The sequence below is a fragment of the Pseudorasbora parva genome, chromosome 25 (assembly GCF_024679245.1).
Source record: "Pseudorasbora parva isolate DD20220531a chromosome 25, ASM2467924v1, whole genome shotgun sequence".
NCBI classification, from domain to species: Eukaryota; Metazoa; Chordata; class Actinopteri; order Cypriniformes; family Gobionidae; genus Pseudorasbora; species Pseudorasbora parva.
In genome coordinates, this window is record NC_090196.1 from 24,095,179 (window position 1) to 24,122,658 (window position 27,480).

General features: G+C 36.6%; 1 protein-coding gene across 3 annotated transcripts in view; it reads left to right on the top strand.

Annotated features, from left to right (window-relative positions):
- ntrk3a (neurotrophic tyrosine kinase, receptor, type 3a) overlaps positions 1–27,480 on the top strand; it is a 338,706-nt gene that overhangs the window by 276,602 nt on the left and 34,624 nt on the right. For all 3 annotated transcript variants that reach the window (XM_067435678.1, XM_067435676.1, XM_067435677.1), the window contains exon 12: positions 3,906–4,094. In XM_067435678.1, the coding sequence (XP_067291779.1) occupies positions 3,906–4,094 (189 nt within the window). The remainder of the gene's footprint in view (positions 1–3,905; positions 4,095–27,480) is intronic.

Sequence of the window (27,480 nt, forward strand, 5' to 3'; positions counted from 1 at the left end):
TTGATCATTCATTTATATAGTAGATGTGTAATTTAATTATTCAAAATTAATAATAATATTTTATTAAATTATAGTCATATTGCATATTTTATACTTGTATAATGTATTATATATATATATATATATATATATATATATATATATATATATATATATATATATATATATATATAATAAACACACACACACAGAATATGCAGCTCCCATACACAGCTTACTGTAATGCACTGAGTATTCTGACACCTTTCTATCAGAACCAGCATTAACTCCTTGAGCAATTTGAGCTACAGTAGCTCGTCTGTTTGATCGGAGCACACAGGCCAGCCTTCACTCCCCTTTGTGCATCAATGAGCCTTGGCCGCCCATGATCCTGTTGCCGGTTTACTGTTCCTTCCTTGAACCACTTTCGATAGATACTGAGCACTGCAGACCTGGTCAGCCGTCACAATTTGGCTCAAATCCTTACCCTATTTCATAACACATCAACTTTGAGGACAAAATGTTCACTTGCTGCCTAATATATCCCACCCACTAACAGGTGCCGTGATGAAGAGACAATCATTGTTATTCACTTCACCTGGTCATAATGTTATGCCTAATCGTTGTATATGCAAACACAAACCTTTATACCTTTATGTTAGATGTGATTAATCATTTGACAACACTAACACATACACACACATACAGTATATGTGTATATGTTTGTGGTTAGTATGGTTCCAAACCACTCCGTTTGCTGAGTTCCTCTTGCCTCATTTAGATGTGATTGACGGCTCCACAATTATCATACTTCAGAAAAATCAGTGCGATGACAAAAAGTGAGTTCCGTGCAATTATGTGATGAATATGTGTATCATGCAGTACTGTCACTATTGGCACAAAGTGTGTGAAGTTTGCTGTAATAATTTGTGTACATGTACGCGTTCGAATGTGTTATGCATGTCTTCATGCAGGATTGCCACAGTTATTTTTTAGCACTAATTAACAACTGTGTTAGAACTTCCTGTAAGTGGAATTCTGTATGATAATCACCCCTGAAAGGGGAGCACATTATCTATGTTTAAACAACAAGGGAAGCCAAGCGATTTCTGAATGTTTTTACACATGGCTGCAGGTATTCGCAATGATTTTAAGTGGTTTACAGGAATAGTTCATCCATAAATAACAAGACTGTCATTATTTACTCATATTGTTCCAAACCTGTATCTTTTCTTTTCTTTTTTTAAGTGAAGAGCAAAAATAAATATTTAGAAGAATGCTCAGGCTGCTCTCTCCATTTAATGAATATGAATGGAAATGGGGGCTCTCTTCTGCATTTAATAGGTTTGAGGACTACACCAACATGTAAAAGTATTTCTTGAATATCATCCTTAATACAGCCATCATTTGCGGTCTGATTTTAGGCACTTCCTGTTGCATTCTAGCCCCTCCCACCCCATAGAGATTTTATTATGAAGGTTTTGCTGGTTCTCTTCCGTCCATCTCACAATCTTATTAAACTGACTTTGTTCTTCCAATACAGAAACAGAAGAAAAGATCAAATAATGTCTACTTGAAGGCAATACATAATATTGGCCTTGAGGCTTTCATTGAACGGGAAGAAGGAATAAAAACATAATTCATCACTGAAATGTGTTTTTTTAAGCGTTTTATAGTGCTCGGTCACAGCAGAGAGCTCAAAGTACTCTTAAAGCAGCTTGATAATACATGTGTTTATTTTATATGTGTATTTTTGTTCTTTTTATGATTTCTGAAAACGTATCCTGTGGAATGCAGTGATAATAATAATTCAGAGGAGGAAGTCCTTTGAAATAAATGGAAACTTATAGACAAAACACAGTTGTCTATGTCCATAGAGGAGACGACAAGAGGAGGAAGCTACTCATTTTCTGTTTCGGCCACCTAAATGGTTTCCAGCACTTTATTGATAGAGTTTCTAACTCGAAATGCCAAAAGGCAACAACGAGTGAATGCGATCTTCAATTCACCATGCCAGCTGTATAATAGGATTTTGAAAGTGCCATTTGATATGCTTTATGTATTTATTCTGAAGCGCGTTAACAGCTGTGTTTGACCTTGCGCTAAGTGTAACCGAAAGATATCAAGGAGGAATTTTAAGGAGTGCTGTTACTTTTGACTTAATATGTAATATTATAAATGCACCTTTAAGCAAAAACTGAGCTAATGAAAAACATGTTTTAATTTTTAGGGTAAAATGAAGAAATGTTTGGATGACTTGAACCTACAGTTTAAAATAAATGTCTTGGTCAATGCAGTAAAATAATAATGGCATTAATAATAATAATGACTATTATCAGTGTTAGTTCTTTTTTTCACCTTGCTAAGACTTTTGGTATTTACAAAAATTATTTTAATGGTTCTTTTGGGGCTTTTAAACTTTCCAATTAAGGAAAAGAAAAGTATTTTAATGACCCAATTAGCTGCAGGGGTCATTTGACACTAAACGTCTCCTCCTGTCTTAAAGGCTAAAACTAATTAAGACTTTTCCCCAAGATTTCCACTTAAATATGTCACAGCAGACCAACGTTATTGTCTCAAAATAATCTCAATTTATAGCCATGAATGTGATTGCGGCTGCTCATTACATTCGTATTTCTGATTGAAGCTCACAAAGAGCAGTATAACATCAGATAAAAGTCCTTTTCATTTTGCAGTTCAACTAAATTCCAAATGAAACCTTGGTGATGACTTTTATGCTTCCTAATAAAAGAATCATTAAAATTAGTGATGCAGTTGGTAGATATTTCAAAATATGCAGCTCATTTTTTATGTATTTAGCAATTTGTTTACTTGTTTTTCCTTCAATATGATTTGTTTTTACCCCACTGTCTTCAACAATGCATATTCCAGGTTTTTTTTATTCTCGTAAGAATTGTCTTATTATTTTTCACAAGAAAGTCTTTGTATCTCTAGCACTGAAACAGCTTTGCTTAGTTGTAACATCACGCCTTATTTGAGTACTATGACCTACTCAATTATCAGTTAAGAACTGGCTCTTTCTGTCTACATCTCATTGGTCTTGTGTCAAGATCTCTGACCTTACGAACTAAATGGATAGTTCCAACTAAAACTAAACAGATTTTCAGAGTCAATCTGAAAAGCCTTGAATGACACCCTGAATGTTTCTGTGTGTTCTCACAATATAATATGTTGTCAAATTCAAAGCATTCAAATGTTAGATCGCTTATTTAGGGCTCAACAGTAAGGACTTTTCTGCTATATTAAATATTAAAACAACAACTTAATGACAAACTGTTAAAATATTATTAAATATCTTCAGTGTTAATTACATATTTATTTTATTTACATTTTTATTTAATTTTCTATTTATTTATATAATTAATATTATTTATTATTTTATTTATTTATTTATTAAAAGAAAAATCAGGAAAAGTGTTTGGAGAAATGGAATAATGATGGCAGAAATCAATGACAATATATATAATGCAGAAATACCCCTATTGGAAAAGTGCAGGTTTAGTCAGCTGTCCTGAAACTCTCTCACATTGGCAGGCCATCTTTATTGTCTAGACCTGTCATTTATCTATTGCCAGCTTGGAGGCCAAAAACCAAATGTGGGCGTATTTTTGTTGACGCCGCTAAGTGAGCCGATGATGGGACTTTGGGAAACTTGGGGAGTCAGTATTTATCGTGGCCCGGGGCAACCGGCAGCGGAGTCTTTTGGGGTTGAATCGGGCCGAGGCGGTTAATGTGTGACCAAATGACAGAGAAGAGCTCAGAGGCCAGTCGCAGCTCTAAGAGATAACGTTTATTCTGACAAATGAGCCTGTCCGCTTTTCCCTCTCAGACGTATTACACTGCATTCATTTTCCATTAAGCAACCAATGTCATTTTGTGTGATGGCTCTCTTTTTCTCTCTGCAGGACCCGTGGCTGTGATCAGCGGTGAAGAAGACTCCGCCAGCCCCCTCCATCACGTCAATCACGGCATCATAACCCCGTGTACCCTGGACGCTGGGCCAGATGCTGTGGTGATCGGTATGACCCGTATCCCAGTGATCGAGAACCCACAGTATTTCCGGCACGGCCACAACTGCAACAAGCCCGCCACTTGTGAGTACCAAGTGGACACCTATATATTTTTTGTGAGTACTTGCGAGTACCAAATGGGCACCTATACCAGTGAGTACTTGTTTATATCATTTGGGCACCAGTATATTTTTTGTGAGTACCAAAAGGGCACTAATATATTTTTGTGAGTACCAAATGGGCACCTATATATTTTTGTGAGTATCAAATGGGCACCTATATATTTTTGTGAGTACCAAATGGGCACCTGTATATTTTTGTGAGAACCAAATGGGCACCTATATATTTTTTGGGAGTACTTGTATATATCATTTGGGCATCAGTATATTTTTTGTGAGTACTTGTGAGTACCAAATGGGAACCTATATATTTTTATGAGTATTAAATGGGCACCTATATATTTTTTGTGAGTACTAAATGGGCACCTATATATTTGTTATGACTACTAAATGGGCACCTATATATTTTTATGAGTACTAAATGGGCACCTATATATTTTTGTAAGTACTAAATGGGCACCTAGATATTTTTTGTGAGTACTAAATGGGCACCTATATATTTTTATGAGTACTAAATGGGCACCTATATATTTTTGTGAGTATTAAATGGGCACCTATATATTTTTTGTGAGTACTAAATGGGCACCTATATATTTGTTATGAGTACTAAATGGGCACCTATATATTTGTTATGACTACTAAATGGGCACCTATATATTTTTATGAGTACTAAATGGGCACCTATATATTTGTTATGAGTACTAAATGGGCACCTATATATTTGTTATGACTACTAAATGGGCACCTATATATTTTTATGAGTACCAAATGGGCATCAATATCTGAGTACCAAATGTGTATCAATGTATTTTTGTCAGTACTTGTGAGTACCAAATAGCCACCAAGATGTCTTTAATGCAATTGTGTGTGTGTGTGTGTGTGTGTGTGTGTGTGTGTGTGTGTGTGTGTGTGTGTGTGTGTGTGTGTGTGTGTGTGTGTGTGTGTGTGTGTGTGTGTGTGTGTGTGTGTGTGTGTGTGTGTGTGTGTGTGTGTGTGTGTGTGTGTGTGTGTGTGTGTGTGTGTGCGCAAGATTTGCATGAAAAATACAGTACAAGCAGTGTAGTTCGATTCCCGAACATATGAGTCTTGTGAGTTCGAAACAAACTAAATTACTGGTTACTGATGAAGATTCACTTACTGATTTTTGGCATGTTTGACTTGCATTTAAACAAGATTTGTTACTGTGTTCAGTTAAGGTCTGTTCACACCATTCACAACTATAATGATAACTTTATAAACCTCCACATAAACACGCTAAACTTTCTGTTTATAATAAGCACATGCTAAAGTTTTGTTGTCCACCGCATTAAGTGCTAGAGCTCTTTAAAGTCAGATAGATTAAAATTAGTTCTCAATGCTTTTATCCTTCTTCAGCTGGAAAAAAATGTTAAGTGATTCTAACGTTGTCGTTCGTCTGTCATTATCGTTGTTGTGGTGAGGAGTCTGCTATTCTTTTAAATCCAGAAGGAACCTTTGTGCTGAAAGAATCAGTGAATCAATTTATTGTTGAATCAGTAAATTGATTGAGTCATAAATGGAATCAATTCAATCATGGATCATTGTATTGTTGCCATTTCTGTTTTGAAAATTTGAATATATATATGTTTTCACTGCATACTTACGGTTCCAATTCCTGCTGCCCACAAACAGACATTTTTCGTAATCCGACTTTGTTCCTCACAGAAGATGGAATACATTCCCATGTTCTTCACTGCCCCCTTGAGTACCGTTCCAAACAGAACTGATTCAATTAAAGTCTGAGGACTGCTGCCATTTTAAAAGCGTATGAAAGCGTACCTATTACAGTGAGTGGCAGCGACATTGGCTGTGATTTGTGCCGTTTCTGCCCTTGCCTAAATTTTTACAGTGTGCTCAGGGAGTGCGTAAATCTGCTGCCCCCCTTTGCAGGACTCATCATATTTTAGTGCACCTACTGTACTGTCATATTTCCAGAGTAAATTGAACTTGGGTTTAAATTTAGGTTGGCTGCAAATTCCCTCATGTGCCTTACAGATTGAATTCTAGACAAAAGCATATGTATGCTTGAGGAAGAAAAGTGAAGTAGGAAACGGGGGTGTGAAACTGAGTCGATAACTTTACATTTAAGAAGACTTTGTGTGAGCTCTCAAAGGGGTTTCAACCACATAAAGGAAATGAATGTTTTGTTGAGTATTTTAAACTGAAAAATGCTCAATTGAAAAATGAGGGTACTGTACTGTCGATTTTTTTTTTGTTTAAATATATTTTGTAAATGATAGTTTAAGTTTATACATGTTTAAAATATGTGCATTTTATGTAAAAAGTAATTTTCGACAGCCTTTTTACTGTGAACTTCCGAACAGATGTTAATCTGCTTTAACCAGAATGAAAAAGACTCCACATTCATATGGTAATTTTAATATCTTTCACAATTGGCAAACCTTCTGATTTCCACCTGAGAAAAGGATTCACACTAGTCCTTTTGGGGCGCCGATGGGTTTTCTCTTCCACACGGCCTTGATCCGAACTAATCTGTGAATTATCTGTCTTTAGGATTTTGCATTATTCTGGAGCTGGCAGACTGTATTCCCTCAATGCATCCTTACTCTCTTTTCTATTCTCTCTGTACTTCCTATGAGCTGTTCCATGACTTCCAAATCAAGCCAAAATTGGATTCTCAGTGGTGTGCAGGGGGGGAAAATGGCGCTACCTTGTGTTTCCAGACACTGTGTGCTTCTGGTCTGCCCGTTCTATCTCCAATGTGGAGACAATCCCGAACTAAGCAAGCTTTGTTAAATCAGCTTAATTTTTACTGGGCTCTAAAGATGCAATTCTGATTCGGCAGTCTGTTTTGAACCTCAAAAAGCAACGGGATATCATCAGTCATATTGTGCTGCTTTGTTGCCTCATAATCAAATAAATTAGATTTGTTTGTGGGCAGAGACATGCGACTCATGCAGGATATCGCTTTTAAAGCACCTGGAGGCAACCAAGAAGATTAATTTAATTCATCTGAGGCAAAGCAATAACACAGCAGCTGATTGCATGAGGTGTCAATGTCGTGTCCAAGTCCTGAATCTTTTATTCTCGGGGAAATAAACTTGTACTCTTTTTTTCTTTCTTATGTAGCACTGACCTTTTATTGCAGATACTTTATATATATATATATATATATATATATATATATATATATATATATATATATATATATAAATGCTGGTTAAAAACAACCCAAGTTGGATTAAAAATGGACAAACTCAGAAATTGGGTTGTTTGAACCCAGTGAATGGACCCATTAAAACAACTCAATTTCTGGGTTTGTCCATTTTCAACCCAACTTGGGCTGTTTTTAACCCAGCATTTATGCTAATTTTTTTTGTTGCTTTTATGTGACCCTGGACCACAAAACCAGTTATAAGGGTCTCTTTTTTTTTTTTTTTCTTCTTCTTTTTTTTTTTTTTTGAAGCTAAATGAATAAGCTTTCATTAGTTTTTTTTTTTTAGGATAGGATAATTTTTGGCAGACATACAACTACAATGTGAGGGTTCAAATATTGCCTTTAAAGTTGTCCAAAAGAATTCCTTTTGCAAGGCATGTTACTTTTGATAATACATTAATTACTTACCCTAATGTTGTTCGACACTCGTAAGAATCTTCAGAACACAAATGAAGATATTTTTGTTTAAATGTGATGGCTCAGAAAGTCCTTCATTGACACCAATGTCATTTCCTCTCTCAAGACCCATAAAGGCACTGAAGACGTCGTTACAAAGCCCATCTCACTACAGTGGCTCTAAAAAAATAAATAATGAAGCAACGAGAATAGTTTTTGTGACACGAAATAACTTATGATGGCCGATTTCAAAACGCTACTCAATAAAGCTTCGAACCGTTATGAATCAGTGTATCAATTGATATAAAGTAATTAATGACCATTTTTGAATGAACTAACCCTTTAATAAATTTACGATAGGAATTTAACAAAATACCTTCATGGAACATGGTTTACTTAATATCCTAATGATTTTTGGCATAAAAGAAGCATTTATAATTTTGACCCATACATTGTATTGTTGGCTATTGCCACAAATGCAACTTATGACTTTGGTTCTAGGTCACATAAATATATATTATTATTTCTATTTAACATTGGACAAGTGGGTTAGAAAATGGATGGATTTATCTGATTATATTTAATTTTATATTTTCATTCTACATTCAGCACCGGCAATTTGTCAAAGTTGTTTATTAGTCTTTCTGGGGATCCCGATTATGCTCATTTCAGTGAACTCAGATACCAACAGAAAAAATAAATAGAGGGACCCAGATGAAAAACGACAAAGCCGTAGGCAAACAAAGCCAATATCCGCTGCTCCATGAAGCTGATACACAATCAAACAGTGCCTGGTGGCTATTGAGAAGCACATGGATGGGTTGTAAAGCTGCTTGATTTGTCATTTTGTACTTGGAGAGTGGAGGACGTGGAGGGAATGAGGTATCACAAGCTGTGGATGATGACTTTGGAGCCAGTGTAGCTTAGCTGGTAGACCATGAAATGTTTAATTTAATTATATTCATTCCCGCTTCTGAATGTTTTGTTGTGCTGGCGTAGTGGTTAAGAAGCTGGGCTGATAACCAAAAGATTTCAAATTCTAACGCAGCTACAGGAGATCGATGAGTAGAAGAGGAAATGGATCCTTCTGAAGTCTGTACCTCGACTAGCAGATGGTCCTCAAAATAATGATTGGCCCTTTTTCTCTAAACCCCTCTTGAAAGATACTCCATTCGACGCACATGCTAACCCAGTAAGCCAAAAAAAACATATTAAGTGTGGAAAAACATATGTATATATAAACACCCAGAGTCATGCTTTATGAACTGCATGCATCTTTAATGGCAAAATGACTGATTTATAATCTGCCAGACTTGAGTTTGTGGGTGTTTACAGCAAGGGTTTTGAGAGTGTGCAATGCAACAGATTAATAGCGACTCTTTATTATTATTATTTATATCCAGTACCTCTTCATTTTCACACGAAAGGGGCTGAAATGAGCCGGAATTGAGAATTTAGAATAGAAAAACTGACTTCATGCAATTTTAAATGAATGTCTTTTGTCAGGAATCAAGCTACAGCTTTAAAATTAATGTGTGCCTTTGCCTGATGGTTTGTTTACATGACTGATGAAAAATTAAAACATTTTTCCCTTGCGTTTTCAAGGACAGGCAACTAAAAAGCTACTGCTCCCAGGCCAGTAGTTGTCGATGTGACTTGGAAAAGAAAAACTGCACGCCTATATAGACAGAACACGTAATACACATGCAAATGACGCCACCGTTTTCACAATTTTGCATTTTAGTGGTTTGCACAGACGACGATAATGCTATCGTTTAAAAAAATGCATTTTATTTTCAAAAGTTCGCTTTTTCAGGCACCCAAAACACACTGTAAAAAAAATCAGGTCTCCAATTGAAATTTTCTAGTGACTGATCACATCTAAATTGTTCAGTTGGCCAAATTGAATTTCTGTGAATTAAATGGCATCAATTCACAGAAATTCAATTTGGCCAACTGAAAAAAAAAAGACACCAGAAATGTTTTAATTGGAGACAAATATTTTTTTACAATGTAGTTGTTGTGCAAATGACTGGCCAAAACTAATACAAAGCTTTCAGTTTTTAGTTGAAAACAGTGTGGCCACTTAATCTTGTTTAGGTCAAAAATGCCTTCAGAAAGTTCGCACGTTAGCATTGTTAAGCTTATAGAATTGATTTATATTGGACATTTTTGAAGGAATTTAGAGGAATATGTTTTCCTACAAAGTACCTCGTAGTACCAGGCTAAATTCTGCTCTCGGTTAAACCCTCACTAGGGTGACACCATTTGACTACTTGTCAGATCAACAGGGCTATAAAAGTATTGAGATGGATACATTGGCTACAGTACAAAGACACACAGCTTCATTACAGCAGGCTGCCTAAATGCAAGGCCTGTAGCAATGTTGGCTAAACTCTGTGAAAGCATTGAACCCTTTGTTCAATGGCCGTCAATTACCCAAGCCTCTTCCCTATAATCATCTCTCTCTAGACTTCAGCCCGGAACCTTCTGGCATTTTAGCAGTGAACTCATTCCACCCCAATTACCCATTAAAGGACCTCACAGAATTTCACAGCACATTTGAAAATACAAACTTCAAGTACTAAAGAATCTATACATTAGCTAGCAGCCATTTTTGTCACAAGGCACAGATATCTCAAGTGAAAGCTTTGAGATGGAGCAATTAAACATCATGAGTTTTTTTCATCTATCTATCTATCTATCTATCTATCTATCTATCTATCTGTCTGTCTGTCTGTCTGTCTGTCTGTCTGTCTCTATCTATCTATCTATCTATCTATCTATCTATCTATCTATCTATCTATCTATCTATCTATCTATCTATCTATCTATCCATCCATCCATCCATCCATCCTTCCATCCATCCATCCTAATCCAATCCCCTATCCTGTCCTATCCTGTCCATCCCATTCATTCATTCATTCATTCATTCATTCATTCATTCATTCATTCATTCATTCATTCATTCATTCATTCATCCAGTCCAATCCAGTCCTAATCCCCATATCCTATCCTGTCCTAACCTATCCCATCCATCCATCCATCCATCCATCCACATCCCCTATCGTATCCATCCAAATCTAATCCGTACTATTCTATCCTGCCCATCCATCCATCCATCCATCCATCCATCCATCCATCCATCCATCCATCCATCCATCCATCCATCCACATCCCCTATCATATCCTTCCAAATCCAATCCCCTATCATATCCTGTCCATCCCATCCATTCATCCATTCATTCATTCATTCATCCATCCATCCATCCATCCATCCATCCATCCATCCATCCATCCATCCATCCCATCCCATCCCATCCCATCCCAATCCCCTATCATCCCAATCCCCTATCCTATCCTATGCTATCCTATCCATTCATCTATCCATCCATCCATCCATCCATCCATCCATCCATCCACATTTTTGCATATATAATTTTGTAACACAGTTTGTATTCATAATACAATTAAAGGCATATAAAATTCTATTTTTGGTATATGGACGGAATGTTCACAGGCTAAAGGATATATGTTTTTCATTAATATTCTCAGTCTTTTTTTATGATAAAGGATTTCTTTTATTGTCTGAAACCAAAGGAAAGAGAAAAGAACAGCCTTATCTGTTTTGACAGAGCACCTTTCTTTCAAACAGCATTAAAGAAGATGATCTTTCTCTTATGTCTCCTGGCAAGATAAGAGAGGAAGACTGCTATAAAGACTTACAGACCATTTGCTGCTGTCATTTTGGTGCAGAAAGGTTCAAAGCAATGTTCTGTGTGGACTAATTTTGCGCAGACACATTTTGCTTATTTCATCGCAGCTGATTGGATACAAGACTTTTTTGCAGTAAATCCCCACCAGTGGTTTCTCAGCTGGTTTTGCTTCCCATGTTTTAGGTAAACACTAAAAAGTAGAGCTCAGTTGCTCAGCAGGAGCTATTTTGTAATTTGCAATATTACATGGATTTGCATGTGACAACAGCCAGAATTACTGTACCTACAAAGCTACGGGAAAAAACGGTCAAGGAATTCATACCCCAATTGTGCTTCATCTCATTTTACTGGGATGCATATTTCAGCCCTGTCAGCCCAGAAGGAACCCCTCAAGCATAGATCTGCAGAGTTGGTTATCTCTAACCATTTAGTTAACAATGTCAACCAACATCTAGTTAAGTGTTGGCCTCATTTAAGCAAGTGCAAAACTGTGCTAAACCTGTACCACTTTGATATTTCTATTAAAGTGACATAAGTGAGGTATGCCATAAACTATTTCTTCCACTTGTTTCCATGAGATAAGTTCAGAAAGTTTATAAAGAAACCCTTTCAGTCTGAAATTGCCAAAGTACCTGAGTAAAACGGCACTCTTGAGGGCCTTTTAGAAACTTATTTACTCCAAGCAACTTCAATACAAACACAATGCGCTGAAAGATATGTCCTTATTTTCTCTGCTTTTGTGCTCCAAACACAAAAAAGCATGATAAACTTTGTGCTCGTTCACCACCGGAGGCAGAGGTTCACCTTTATAGAATTATAAATCATTGTGGACAAAGAATAGTGTCTGTCTTGAAAGCAATCCTGTGTTGTTACAGTAGAAATATCATAGCAATAGATTCAATAACAGCTCTGAGGATGCAACAAATGCTGCTCATCGAGATGAATACAGTCATATTCCTTGGGCATGCTGAATCAGGATATAGCTGTAAAAAGATTTCACTTTTGTAATCTAAAAATGTCTTTACAGTAGATTCCTGTTTTAGAAGAAGATATTTTAAAGAAAGTTTCAACTGTTTTATCTGTACAATGAAATCCAATAGAAATAATCATAATCGTAATTCAATATCTCAATAAATAATTTTGGCAATCAAACAACATATCAAAACAAAAGTGTCTTTGAAAGACAATATATTTCATTTTTATTTCCATTACTTGCCAATTCTTACTTAATTTGCACTTAATATGTAAATGTAAGTCAAGGGGCATAAGAAAGCTACATTAAAATTGAAAAGAAAAAAATAATGATAATTGAAGATAAATTATAGCCATAGTATTTAAAAATAAAATAGTATGTATATTACACTGTAAAAATATTGTTGGTTTAACTTAAAAATGTCAATAACCTAATTGCCTTTTATTGAGTTTATTGAAATAAAAAAATTGAGTTGATACAATGAAGGAAATTGGTTTAAAGCTACACTGTGTAACTTTTTTAGTTTATTCTTAGCTAAAAATACGTAGTTCTTTCAAAAATATATGTATTCATTAATGTATATTTACTTCTTTCAAGTAATAAAGTATTCTCATAAGTTTAAAATATGCCATTGAAATACATACGGGTGAGTGGTTCGAATGCTGGTCGCCATGATGCCCCTCCATCTTGAAAGTACATTAGCCAAAGAGGGACATACTCGTAAATTCAAGCTTTGCCTTTCGCATTTTAACACTCGATGGCACCGTGTCGAATGTGAAGAGGGGGATTGCCATGTTAATCTTGGACTAAATCGGCCACCGTAGGAGTTAAAAAAAAATCAGAATTGAGAGGAACAGAAACTATTATTCACTGGATGCTCATATACCTTTACACCGCTAGATGGGGGAAAATATCACACAGTGTAGCTTTAATAAATATAAACTAAAAATATTATTGTATCTGAACCACATAAAAAATGTGGTAAATCATGAAAATAGCACAATTTGGCATTTTTTACTGCGTCTTCACAAATAAAACAAATTTGCCTAATATGCTTACAAAATCTTTTAATAAGGTTTGAATAAAGGTTGTTGGTTCTCAAAAATGTTCATTGTATTAACAAAAAATATTAACTTCAATGTAATCAAAAATGTAGACAATCAGGTGACTTATTTTTGTAATAATTTTGTACAGTGTAGTGCTATCAAATCGATTAATCTATTAACACACTTTTATTTTGTATTGTTTTCTTTTTGACGTGTGTGTGTGTGTGTGTGTGTGTGTGTGTGTGTGTGTGTGTGTGTGTGTGTGTGTGTGTGTGTGTGTGTGTGTGTGTGTGTGTGTGTGTGTGTGTGTAAAAGCTTCTTGTCACTTTTACACTTTTGAAATTAATACTTTTGTTTAGCAAGGATGTATAATATTCCAAAAGATTTCTATTTTTAAATAAATGCTATTCATTTGAACGTTCTTTTCCTCAGATAATCCTGGAAAATAGTATCATGTTTCCATATACATATTAAGCAGCACAACTGTTTTCAACATTGCTCATACTATGAAATGTTTCATGTTTACCGAACATCATATTAGAATGATTTCTGAAAGCTGACACTGAAAGCCGCTAAATGCCAAAACGCATATATACAGTATAAATATAAACAAAAATAAATAAATAAATATATATATAAACCCTAAACCTATTCTTAAAATCTGATTGGTTGGTTGGAATGGGTGTTAATCTTGGTACATTTGAATCCTATTTGAATAAATCACATTATGATTGCTGCCATATCACAGCTTTTCATTTTAAATCATTGATATTTGATACATTGACAAGTTAAACGAGCTCTCTAAATCTTCACAAAAGCCTCATGCATGTCAAATGATTTTTAAATCACAGCACTTTATTAATATTTCCTCCGACATTCCCCTCTTGAAAGAATCAAACCCGTCTAAAAGACTGATGACCTTCTCCGGTGAACCATGGGGAGCTTCGGCTGACAATAAGCGTGCTGATGGTGCGCACCTTGTGGTCGGCCTTCTCCCATTTGCTACAGGTGTAACCACCGCAGGAAATTAATCCTTATTAGGGAGCGTTGAAGGGGGTGCGACTCTGGACTGTTCTGCTGGCCTAATGACAGATACATATCTGCCCGAGGTCCTATTATTCCTTCAGCCCTGGCTCTGCCTCCTGGCGCTCCGGTGCTGGCGTTTTAATGAATCTGTATTTTTATCATCTGTCAGTTTGTATTAGATGATAGCTTTAGATTTCTTGCAGGACATTAACAGAGAGCATGTTTGGTAATGGGAGAGCACTGTGCAGCGGGAATGATGGAATGCGAGCGTTGAAGGAACAGATTTCCAGTGCGCTCGGCTCTTTTATTTGAGTCAAGGGTAATCATTTTGCATGATGTTTGGAGAGGCCTCAAGTTCTATCTTTTAAACTGCTTCCCTGGGCTGTTTTAAATGACAGTACTGTAGTTATGGCAGAGCCGAGTCATCCAGATGGAATCCAATATTTGCATTCTATGCGCTGATGGATGTATTTAAGACTCTAATGCATTGGAATGCTAGATGTACAAAGCAATAAAATTGTAAATATATCAATTGACAGATGTATCAACCTTCATAAAAAATTAAATAATCTCTCTCTCTCTCTCTCTCTCTCTCTCTCTCTCTCTCTCTCTCTCTCTCTCTCTCTCTCTCTCTGTCTCTCTGTCTCTCTCTTGGATACAATTTTGAGTAGTTTAGGAAGAATTTTTTCAAAAACGTTGTTTATTTACAGGTGTAAATATCCTCGTGATAAATGGGAATTTTGTACCTTTTTAAACTTTTTCGATGGTCAAGCAAAATTAGCCATTTGGAAGGCATATACAATTGAAATATAAGGACGGAAAGTAAATATAGTAAATATATTTAAGACCTTGGTTAGTCAAGAATTAGATTAGAATATGAATTTAATAAAAGTGATGATCTAATGTTTGAGAAAAAATGGCGTGTAAATAGAAGGTGAAGAGATTTTTTTAACTGGTAAATAGTTTGCTAAATATGAGATTTATGTTTTTTATGTTTCAAAGTATATTTTTGATGGTGAATTAAATTGCTGTTTAAAAATCTCTCTCGCTCTTTATCTCTCTCTCTTCAATAAAATAATACATTGCTCTAACAGTAAGAACATGAAATGTATTAATGAATGTTTTATATATATATATATATATATATATATATATATATATATATATATATATATATATATATATAATTATTAAATAATACATTTTTTAATAAATTAATAAATTTGTCAATTTAGTGTTATTTTATTGATAAAATATGTATAGTAAATGAACTGTAAACATATATATTAGGGCTGTCAAACGATTAATAAAAGTGTTTACACATAATATATGTGTGTGTGCTGTGTATAATTATTATTTATATTTGAATACATACTATATAAATATATACTAATATAACAAAGTTGTCTTCAGTATACAGTATATATGCGTGCATTTATATGTGTGTGTGTGTGTGTGTGTGTGTGTGTGTGAATGTGTGTGTGTGTGTGTGTGTGTGTGTGTGTGTGTGTGTGTATATACACACACACATACATATATTTTTATATTTCATAACATTTTCAAGACCAATTTAAATAATAGAAGTATTGTTTTATGTAATATTTTTCTGCTAGTATCAATATATGCAATTATGTGAGATATTTTGTAATTAATTATATATTTTTTTGTTTAATTTCCAGCCCTATTTTTACTTCCTAACATGGTTTGACGTGAGTTTTCGTTTTCTGCGCTTGTAGTGTTTGAGTTTTAGCCTTTTTTTTTCTTGAGCTGTCATTTTAAGACCGATGCATCAACTGAAAACGGGAAGCCCTCGGAAACCAATTTGCACCGCGTCTTAGCGTTGTTCAAACACGGCTAATCTGTGATAACCAAAAGACACCTATTTGTTCTCCATAGAGCTTGCAGTGTGTTCATTGAATTTTTTGCTGTGGAGCAAAATGCCGTTTATACCACCTGTCAGAAAGCTCTTCGTCCTGAGGGCTGGCAGGAGATATCGAAGGCAGCAGAGTTTTAAATCGTCTAATGATCAGACAAACTATGACAGATGAGATCTTTATAGCCATGTCTGAATGAGTCCTCTGGATGAGGTCATCATGGTCCTCCTCATCTGCACTCTCTCACTTTTCATCTTCTTCCTTCTTCCCTCCCACCCTTGTGCCTCCCTTCATCCTTTCCCTCATCCTCTTTTCTTGGAGCCAGGAAGCCATAACAACATCCCACCCAGAGCCAAATGCTAAATCATCAAAGGAAAGGATACAATGATTAGGGCCATCTAAGGCAGCATCAGGATCTCTGTTTAAAAGGCCCACACTGTAGGGTAATTGATAGGACGGTACCTCCTCGCACCCTCCCATATCCCACCGGCAAGCAATCGCCGCTCTCTGCTCTCAGATCATGTGCTGGAAATGAATTTGCCCCAGATGCAATCAATATCAAAAGATTGACTCGAATCCGAGCGCTCTACCCCATCTCCAGATGTCATGCCCCCTTCCTCTCATCCATCTATGTCTTAATCTCTTCCATTCGGGCCCCAGTCGTCATAGCATGAAATGTTTACGCAGACTGGGAGAGTTTGAGGCTTTCAGATGTGTTAAGTTGCATCAGTAATGACGTTCTCAGTTCTGGATCCAGTTGGCTGCAGTAGTGTTTGTCAGACATGATGAATGTTGTATTTAGTTTAGTTTGTTAATGTTACTTCAAAGGCAATTCGAGACCTTCTTAAGGGGGACTTCAGCTCAGTGCCTTTCATCTTAAAGGGTTAGTTAACCCAAAAAATGAAACCCTCATGCCGTTCCAGACCCGTGAGACCTCCGGTCATTTTTAGAACACAAATGAAGATATTTTTGTTGAAATCTGATGGCTCAGAAAGGCCTTCATTGGCCACAATGACATTTCCTCTCTAGGGGAAGGACTAAAGACGTCGTTCCAAAGCCCACTACAAATTCCCGTTCCAAATCTCACTACAGTGGCTCTACAATAGTTTTATGAAGCAAAGAGAATAGTTTTTGTGCGCAAAAAAACCCAAAATAATTAATATAGTAATGGCCGATTTCAAAACACTGCGTAATGAAGCTTCAGAGCTTAATGAATCAGCTTATCGATTCATGATTCGGATCGCGTGATCCGAATCGGCGATCATGCTTTTTGAAAATGCGTTTTGAAATCGCTATATAAGTCGTTATTTTGAGGGGGTTTTCTACACAAAAAGTATTCTCGTCGCTTCATAAAATGATTGTAGAGCCACTGTAGTGAGATGGACTTTTTAACAACGTCTTTAGTGCCTTTATGGGTCTTGAGAGAGGAAATGTCACTGCTGCCAATGTAATTTTTGTCATTTTTGGCTGAACTAATTCTTAAAGACACCTAAAAATCTTTGATTTGTGTTATTTCCCTTCATTTTTATTAAAAAAAATTTTTTTTATATACTAACATTGAAAAGTTTATCTGCAGTCATATCTTTATAAGTCAAAGTGGTGCTAAAGTTACAACCTCCAGCGTCATCGATTGCAAAGGGTTTCTATTTTATTTTATTATTATTTTTTAGTTTTGATTAGGCCTACATAAAATATAGTGGGTAGTGGGGTAATATGTGTCAACCCTTTATTCTAATAAACAGCACAATTTTTGTAACATGATAGCATATTTAGAAAGACCATTTTGTATGCCTGAAATTGAGATGTTCCTTTGAGAAAAGTGTAATTTAAGTGCATTATTCATTTTTTCCTCTTGAAAGTGAATTATTTACAAGTAAAATAAATGTAATATATTCATTTCATTTTTAAAAATATATATATTGTTTAAATGTGTCAACAAAATGTTTTATAATTGTCCATTATGTCTTTCCAACCCAGTATGACATTTTCTTCTGTGAAACACAAAAGATTCTATTTTAAAAAGTCGTCTTTTTTCTCCTTTCTTTTTTTTTTTTTTTTTTTTTTGGCCCATACAACGAAAGTCAATGGGATCCAAGGTTGTTTTAGAGCCCATTGACTTTCATTGTATGGACAATCATTTTCTCATGCTTTTGTCATTTCCAAACATGTATGATGTTCTTAATTCTGTGGAACACAAAGATGGTTATTTAGAAGAAGAAAAAGTATCTCACTCTCTCTCTTTTTTTTCTCTCTTTGTCCCTCTATACAGTGAAATTCAATGGTATCCAAGGTTGTTTTGGACCCCACTGACTTTTATTCTAGGGACAAAACATTCTTCAAAATATCTTCTTTTGTATTTGCACAGAAGAGAGTCAGTCATACATATTTTAAATGACATGAGTGCAAGTAAATCAGGACTCTTATTTTTGGGTGAAATATGCATTTAAAGCTACACTGTGTAACTTTTTTAGTTTATTCTTAGCTAAAAACATGTAGTTCTTTCAAAAATATATGTGCTCATTAATGTATATTTACTTCTTTCAAGTAATAAAGTATTCTGGTAAGTTTATAATATGCCATTGAAATACATACGGGTGAGGGGTTCGAATGCTGGTCGCCATGTTGCTCCTCCATCTTGCCAGTACATTTGCCAAAGAGGGACATACCCGTAAATTCAAGCTTTGCCTTTCGCGTTTTAACACTCGATGGCACCGTGTCGAATGTGAAGAGGGGGATTGCCATGTTAATCTTGGACTAAATCGGCCACCGTAGGAGTTAAAACGAAATCAGAATTGAGAGGAACAGAAACTATTATTCACTTTATGGTCATATACCTTTACACCGCTAGATGGGGGAAAATATCACAGTGTAGCTTTAAGTAAAACACGGCGCACTAAGACTAAACCTTCCTATGAGTAAAATCCTATAAAGACCTGCTAATATAAACAACTTTATCCATGTCATGCTCTTTCTTGTGTCATTTGCCCTGTTGATAGCCTGTACCACACTATAAATGCTAATGCATCCCCCTCCAACTCATTAAAACGCTCTAATTGCGACATAGTGGCGTAACGGTCATTTGCCAACAATACATAACCTTCATCACGTCTCCTCATCATCCTTCCCTTGCCCCCTCCGTTCACCCACAATATGCAGCATGATAAAATCATTAGCCACTGCTGCCACTGCAACCTAATGAATTAACCCAATAAAGCTGTAAATAAAGGCCTAGCTCTTAAGGCAGAGATGTGACTGACATAACTGTTTTGATGCTGTAACTTTTATGCATCGACCTCCATCGTCTGTCGCCCGAGAGACGATGTACTAAATCACAATTACCTGGGGCGAAACATCGAACGGCATGCGTGCTCTGTGGATTAGCCTTGTTTGGTACACAAATTGGTTTGTATATAAATCTGGTTGAATTAAGTTTGTTGACTTCTGGCCCGGTGTGTTTTCAATAGTAATGCATTCATTATTCTCAGAGACACGGCTCAAGCTTTTTCATCTCTCAAGAGCTCGTCGGAAAAAAGCCCATCACAGACCCCGGTACACAAATGTACTTTCAGGTACAAGATAATTGAGAGCACTGGGTCTAAATGACCCGTGCGTGTTTAGGCGTGTGCTCCTTCACGCATACACAACAAGAGATGACGTATGTAATGAATGTAAATCTTCCAGGGTAAGCTTCAGAGCAGGTGAGGTTTGGATGTTGGCAAACTCCTTTGAGGCACTATTTGAAATCTCTCCTACTCACAGGATGTTTGAAACTCAAAATTTCATAATTAACTTGAGTGTTGTATTTGATAAATCGAGATATGAGGTGGAAAAATCTGTAAACTGTCTGTACACCCTTCCGGTCTCTCTCTTGAAGCGGAAGTGGAAGTGAGTTAAACGGCAATTCATCGACTGCAGAGACAGGCTCCTAAATGGAATCAAACCCATAGACCCCCCATGTTAAATTGCCCAACTTAACAGCACACTCTAAAAAATGCTGGGTTAAAAACAACCCAAGATGGGTTGAAAATGGACAAACCCAGAAATTGTGTTGTTTGAATGGGTCCATTCACGGGGATCAAACAACCCAATTTCTGAGTTTGATCATCAAGTTATTTTACATATGCATCTATTTACATTTGATATTGCTTGTTTCTGCTTCTTCTTCAAACGTGTTTTGATCAAAAAAATTCAGTACTCTTTCAGAAGATGTGTAATAGCGCCCCCTTATGTAAAACACAGAAAGCTGGACGTTTTTGTCAGCGACGGGGAAGATCTTTATAACCTGTAAGTTGATGAAAAGGCGATGCACTTACTGCCTCAGATGTGGTCGTTCTATTGACGGACAAAACGTGTAGGCCTATGTCAGAAATTAACTGAAATTTGCTGTTCGAAAACCTCATTTAAAGGGATAGTTCACAAAAAAATGCAAATTCTGCCATCATTTACTCACCCTCAAGTTGTTCCAACCCTGTTTGAGTTTCTTTCTTCTGCTAAACACAAAAGAAGATATTTTGAAGAATGTTTTTAACCAAGCATATAGAGCAGCCATTTAACTACCATAGTATGGGAAAAATACTATGGTAGTCAATTGCTTTATATGCATGTTACAAACATTCTCCGAAATATCTTCTTTAAACTATCCCTTTAAGCTTGATTTTGGAAAAATGTTTATATAATGACACATTCAAGTGTCTGAACGCAAATAAAGCCACAATATCAACATCAAAGTGTTTAATTTTTCTTTCTTTTTTCAAATTAAAAAGTTTTTTTTTTCTTTTTTCATTTCTTGCAAAGTGAGTTTTTTTTTTGGAGATGAAAGGTTTTCTGCCTGAAAGCAATAGAGTGTTTACAAAGCTTGATGATATCAAGCCTGGTAAACACCAGTCACAGACACGAAGATGTACCTTTAATTTCACCAAGCTGATTGCTAACTAAAAACATCAGAGTTATGTTTTCAGGCCATTTCAAGTTTGATTTTGACATGACATCTAAGTGGCTGAGTTGTTTACTTTTTAATTAGTCTTCCTTTTAACGCCAAAATGTTGCTCAGTCAGACCAATTCGCGAACGTGCGCGAAAACAAGTGGTGGGATTTACGTGAACCAACCATAGTGCAATCGAGTCATTGCCTCCTCTCACGTGACTTTCCGCCATTTACCTCCCACCAAACCCACTGCATGCTTTTAAAACGCAATGGGTTCAGGGGAGGCAAGAGCGTCATGGACTCCTGCTCTAACTTCACCTGCTGGTGATGCTGTTGAACGTTGTTTCATTTAAAAAGTCTATAAATCACTTGTTTTTCCAGTGTTAATTTTTTTTTTTCGAACGCACATTTGCATTTATTTTTTGTAATATAGATTATTAATTATAATGGAGGCACTGTATCCCTTGCCTCTTTGGAAAAGACGGACAGACGGACGGACGGACGGACGGACGGACAGACGGACGGACGGACAGTTAGATAGATAGATAGATAGATAGATAGATAGATAGATAGATAGATAGATAGATAGATAGATAGATAGATAGATAGATAGATAGATAGATAGATAGATAGATAGATAGATAGATAGATAGATAGATAGATAGATAGATAGATAGAGGGTCCTCTTTTGCACAGTGTCCTCATTGGAAAATGGACATAATTTTTTCCAGATCAATCATCTGAGGACTGTATTCTCCAGATCACTCCATCTCAGAAGAGCCCGAGCTGATGTGACGCGCTGTGGACTAACGTGTCCCACACTCCATTAGTTCCCTTCCCGCAGAGCTGGAAAGGGTCGGAGGTTAATCCAGGCTTCAGGATCAGATGAAAACACAGGAATTCTGTAATCGAGAACGAGCGGCACATTTTTCCATTTCCCTGTAATCGAAAGTGTTTAAGTGCAGCTTTGTATCTAACTTTCCGTTGTATGGGATATTGATTGGTATTTCTGATCATGAGAAAGCATAAATAAAGCTGTTTTTCTTCTGTGATTTTCTAAAATTGTCAAACAATATACAGTTACAAACTAAAGAGCCAAAAACGCTAGCATTGCACCATTTAATTGATTTCCTTCTTTAAACGTCCTGATTTCCTCGTATTTTGTTCGAAAAGCATTCCAGCCCTGGGAAATGATTTCAGCTCTATCTTGTAGGCATTTTCATCAAATCTTTTTCGATATACATCGATTTGAGCTGTGTCTTTTGTGTCACAATAGATTGATTAGTACTACAGCACAGTGTGCAGCTGCAGAATGCATTCGCCGTTTTTGCTTCATATTCAATAGCAGCAATAGACACTCAAGTATAAATATCCCCGCCTGGTCTGTTATTCCCGCACCGTATTAAAGTACATGAATGACTAACTCATAGGGGCAAACTGACTGTCATTGCTCACGTTACACCTCTCCTATATGTACAGCACCACCACAGAGCTCAAATCTCATTCTTGAGCCCATCCTGTCCATACACATCATCGACAAGCTTTTTCACACGCCATTGCCCACGGTTAAGCTTCATCTCTTATTCATGTGATTGCCATGTCTGCTTACCCTGTTTTTGACTTTCCGAAATCGAACGCAGTCGCGAATTGCTTAGTCTTTTCTTTTTTTACAACCGCCACTCCTTGCTTATACATTTATATTTTTACATTTATTTACTGACAGTCATTTTTGATCTCTCTTTTCAGTAAAATGTCACTTGAAGCCAATTTCGTAAGCTTATATATACACTCAAACTAAAATTCATTCAGACACCTTCAACATTTTCTCACATTATCACAGTTTATTTAAGTGACCACTTAATTTTTTTCAGAGAGCTCTGGAAAAAATGAATAGGCCACTTAAAGTGTATATATATATATATATATATATATATATATATATATATATATATATATATATATATATACCGGTATATATATATATTGAATAAGTGATATATGTGGCCATTACATAAACCTATGCCTGCATTCAGTCCGCCGAGACATTGATTTTCACAGCAGGCCTGATTCGTGAGCTAGAGATGTTTTGTTACGTGTTCTTGGAGGAGAGTGAGGAAGCGCCACATTCGTGTGTATGTAGGACACGGTTGTCAAGTGGGTGTGTCTAAGCACTGCAGTCTTTCTTCTGATGGACGGAGAGGGAGTGTGTATGTGCGTTTACAGACAGGAACACGTCCTCACGGCCCCACTCCGACAGTCCTTGCGGGCCTTCTTCTGACAGCCAGTCCCGATAGTAAGCAAAGGATGTAAACACGCAACCAGGGACACCGCAGAAGACAGGCTCGCATTAACCTTGCCTGCAAATGGCTGCACACCCCCATGCTTTATTAATAGTATCTTGAGGGCGCTTGTGTAGCACATGTGCTCGTTTAACAGAGACTGAAAAAAATAACACTTGGACATCTTTGCAAACACAACATGTGGCCTTGTCACACGAGGCTCTATTTAAGGTGGGCGTGTAGTTCTCAAGGCGCAAGTTATTTTTAATTAGGCTAAAACATTGGGCAAACAATAACTCTTGATGCATTACTTTCATGATTAGTTTTTTTGTCATTTAAAAAAAAAAATTAATAATAATAAATAGCATTCATATATGCGAGTGTGTTATACGTGTATATGGCATGTTATAGCCAGATATGACAGAGATAGTGCAACAATCAAAGTCAACTAAAAATCTGCACACTGCTATTTGCTGCTCCCAAAAATGTATTAAAAAGGACAACGTTTCGACCCAAAGGGTCTTCATCAGGCAAACAACAAGCACAAACACGTATCATTTATATCTGTGTGAACCATTACACCTGACCTCATTAATGAACCAATTACCCAATCATCCAATAGTGTCAAAAAAAGGAGATTATAACAATACAAAAAGAAAATGTATAATTCAACCCAATATAACAATCATCATGGGGGAAAAAAAGTTTACATATACAAATACATATATACACATTCACAAAAAAGGTTTCAAATCAAACTCCATATCCAAACATTTTGGAGAAAGAGAATTAAGTATAGTATAGATACTGTATAATAGATACTGCAACACACATCGAGTAGATCGTAACCACATCGTAATTTGGTCAGGACTTGATCTGTTGTGGAGCAACTATGCTCGAACCAGAGCTGTTTGGACCAATCAAATTGTCAGGGCGGGCTTTATATGATGGTGGACAGATGATGGACAGTAACTTAATCATCCACGTCACCAAAGAGCGCTTGGGTTGAATTTTTTTTCTAAACAGAGAGCTTGTTTGTATATGCATTCACCTTTACTATTTCTTTCAAAAATGATGATCATGTTGATAAGAATGTGTATACTTAAATTATTTTACAACACTAGTGCGTGTGTGTAGATGCGTTCTGTTGACAACTGTCCGTCGCTCAACATGTGTCACTTGATCCGTTGCTCTGATTGATTGTAGGGCTATCCAATTGAGAGGCATTTTTCTTTCCTGGTTTGGTTGAAACCATAGACTGTAAAAAAACAAATGTGGACGTAGTGTCCGTGACGTCACCCACACTGTAAAAAAAAAAAAATGTAGCTTTTTGTTGGTTTAACCTTAAAAAGTAAGTAACCTGGTTGTTTCAAAATTTTGAGTCAATTGAAATTACAAATTTGAGTTGATACAATGAAGGAAATTTGTTTAATAAATAGAAACTCAAAATATTATTGTATCTGAACCACATTAAAAAAAAATGATAAATCATGAAAATAGCACTATTTGGCATGTTTCACTGCGTCATCAGAAATAAAACACAATTACCCAATATGCTTACAAAATATTTTAATAATATTTTAATAAACAATACATTTTCATTGTATTAACTCAAAAATGTTATTTCAATGAACTCAAAATTTTAAGGCAACGAGGTAACTTTTTTTCTAAATAATTTTTTACAATACATACGATTCTGAAGAGCAGTTTTGAAGCGTAAAGTAGAGACGAGCTGGCCGTTGCTGTCTTGACAGCGTGTCATTGTGCGTCATGCCCGGATGATAACAAAAAATGGGCAAAGAGGCGGGATGTGGGCGGAGCTGAGGTGACATGTTGACTAACAGACAGCAGACAAACGCCTATCCACTTCTCATTTAAAGTAGCCACTCCCTTAATTATGCATAACTTTAACACTTTATATAATGTAAACGAATGAGTTATTAAAAAAATTCTCCCCCCTCACAGTTGTCATGAAGGGCAAAATTAGCCGTATAGGCCAAAACCACAATTTGTACCAAGCTGTAAATGTGTTCTTTTCTGCTGTAAAGTTGGGCATTTTAGCATGGAGCTCAATGAGATTTTGCTCCCTTCCGGAGCCTGTCCCTAGTGGTCAGTTGAGGAATTGCAGTTACTTCCTTATTGGCTTCAACAGAAACTGAGGGAGATTGCCGCTTGGCAAACACGCCTTATATTCACAGCCCAATGGAGAAGTATCCGACTTGAGTATGATGAAGTCCGGCTAGCGTAGAGTATCTCTTTAGCAAAAGGATATTGCATGGCAATTGGAGATCAGATTTATATTCGTTTCGTGGAAATTGTAAATTGTGTAAATTGAACCCTTTTTAAAAACCAGCAACCAAAAAAAAAAAACATGACGTGACTTGGTGTAAACAGGCTCAAAATGTTAGTTTAAACGGAAAAGGTCCAGCAGGAATTAAGGACGGAATATTCAGGAGCCTCATGATTGATTTTGAATTTCATTCAGATTTGATTCTGAAGCAATTAAAAACAAAAAGATTCTTAAAGCATCTCAAGTTTTCAGCAACAATGCTCCAGATATTTCATTTCCCGCTACTCAGCGTTAGTTTGTTAACTTGTTTTTTTCCTCACACTACAGAGAGAGGAGTCTAAAAGGAGTCTTTTACAAAACGGGCGAAAGTGCATTAAGTCATCACGCAGGAGGGAATGACTTTGTGGCTCGCTGGAAACGAACAGGTGCTCTTTCGGATTCATTTAGCGTTGCTTTCAGGAAAGTCCGGTCTAATCCTGTTTTTGTTTTTGTTTGCTAGCAGCGATTTACATGCCTTTGAACCCAAATCAGCTATGGTTTGGTCTGTTGTGTCATTTTCAGCGACACCAAGTAAACATCTGCAGTAAAACGGCCTAATTAGGATGAAGCCGATGTCCTGTATTCCCAGCTGCTCGCTATGTTTAGACAGACGACGTCTAGCGCGGGTAACCTCTTCTCCAGAGTGCCCTCTCACAATACAGTCTGTGAGGTGAACGCAACACAACAGTTGGCATAATAAGACAATTAGCCCGCGCAATTTGTAACTTTCTTAATTGCGCTGCAAGCTGAAAACGTTTCTAGTGCGCCCGTCACCTGCTAATTGTGAACCTATCACTCACAAGCAAATGGAGGACAGGAAAGAAAGGAGAAAACAAAGCCCTTTCTCTCTCTCCATCTTCGTCTCAAGCTCGTGGTCTTTTTCTGTCCTGATTAAATAAATGCTTTTTAATTAGTTTGGAAGTAATGCATGTGTTCGCCATCCTTTGTCTTAATCTGCACCGATGCCATTGTGGGAAGGAGGGGGAAAAAAACTCGTACAATCGAGTGTGCTGGAATATTTACTGTCGTCGTTGGATGCCTGCCACAAAGTGCAATTGCCTCGGCAGCCCTAAATGAAATTGTCCCTAATATGTTTCTGCTGATTAGGTGCTCTGCTTAGATAAAGAACGGGGCGTTTGCCAGCTAATACAAAAGGCTATTCTTGAGTGCTGTCCATTTATCAATATTTGTTTTTAAAAAAAAATCACAAAAATTAGCTGGGAAAATAACTGAATGACTCGTAACTTTGGGCAGTTAGTGTTGATGTTGGACTGTGGCTTATCCCAAACTCCTGTTTGGAGTAAATACCAGATGCCGTCGTGGTCGGCCATATGGAGCTCGCTGCCTCTCAGCAGACTGGGAGCTGGGAATGGAAGCAGGTGGAAGGTACAGAGATTAAAGAGCCGCTCGGTCTGCCTTACATCACCACGACTGGTGCTTCGCTAGCCACATTTAAACCTGCCCAGTTTGACGTTTCTATTCGTATTGCAAATGGGCCGTCAACTTGTGTGCAACATTCATAAAGGTAACTCGGAAAACTATGTGCAGTGCATTATTTTGTTGGAAACAATACAGGGAGTATGGGAGGAAAAT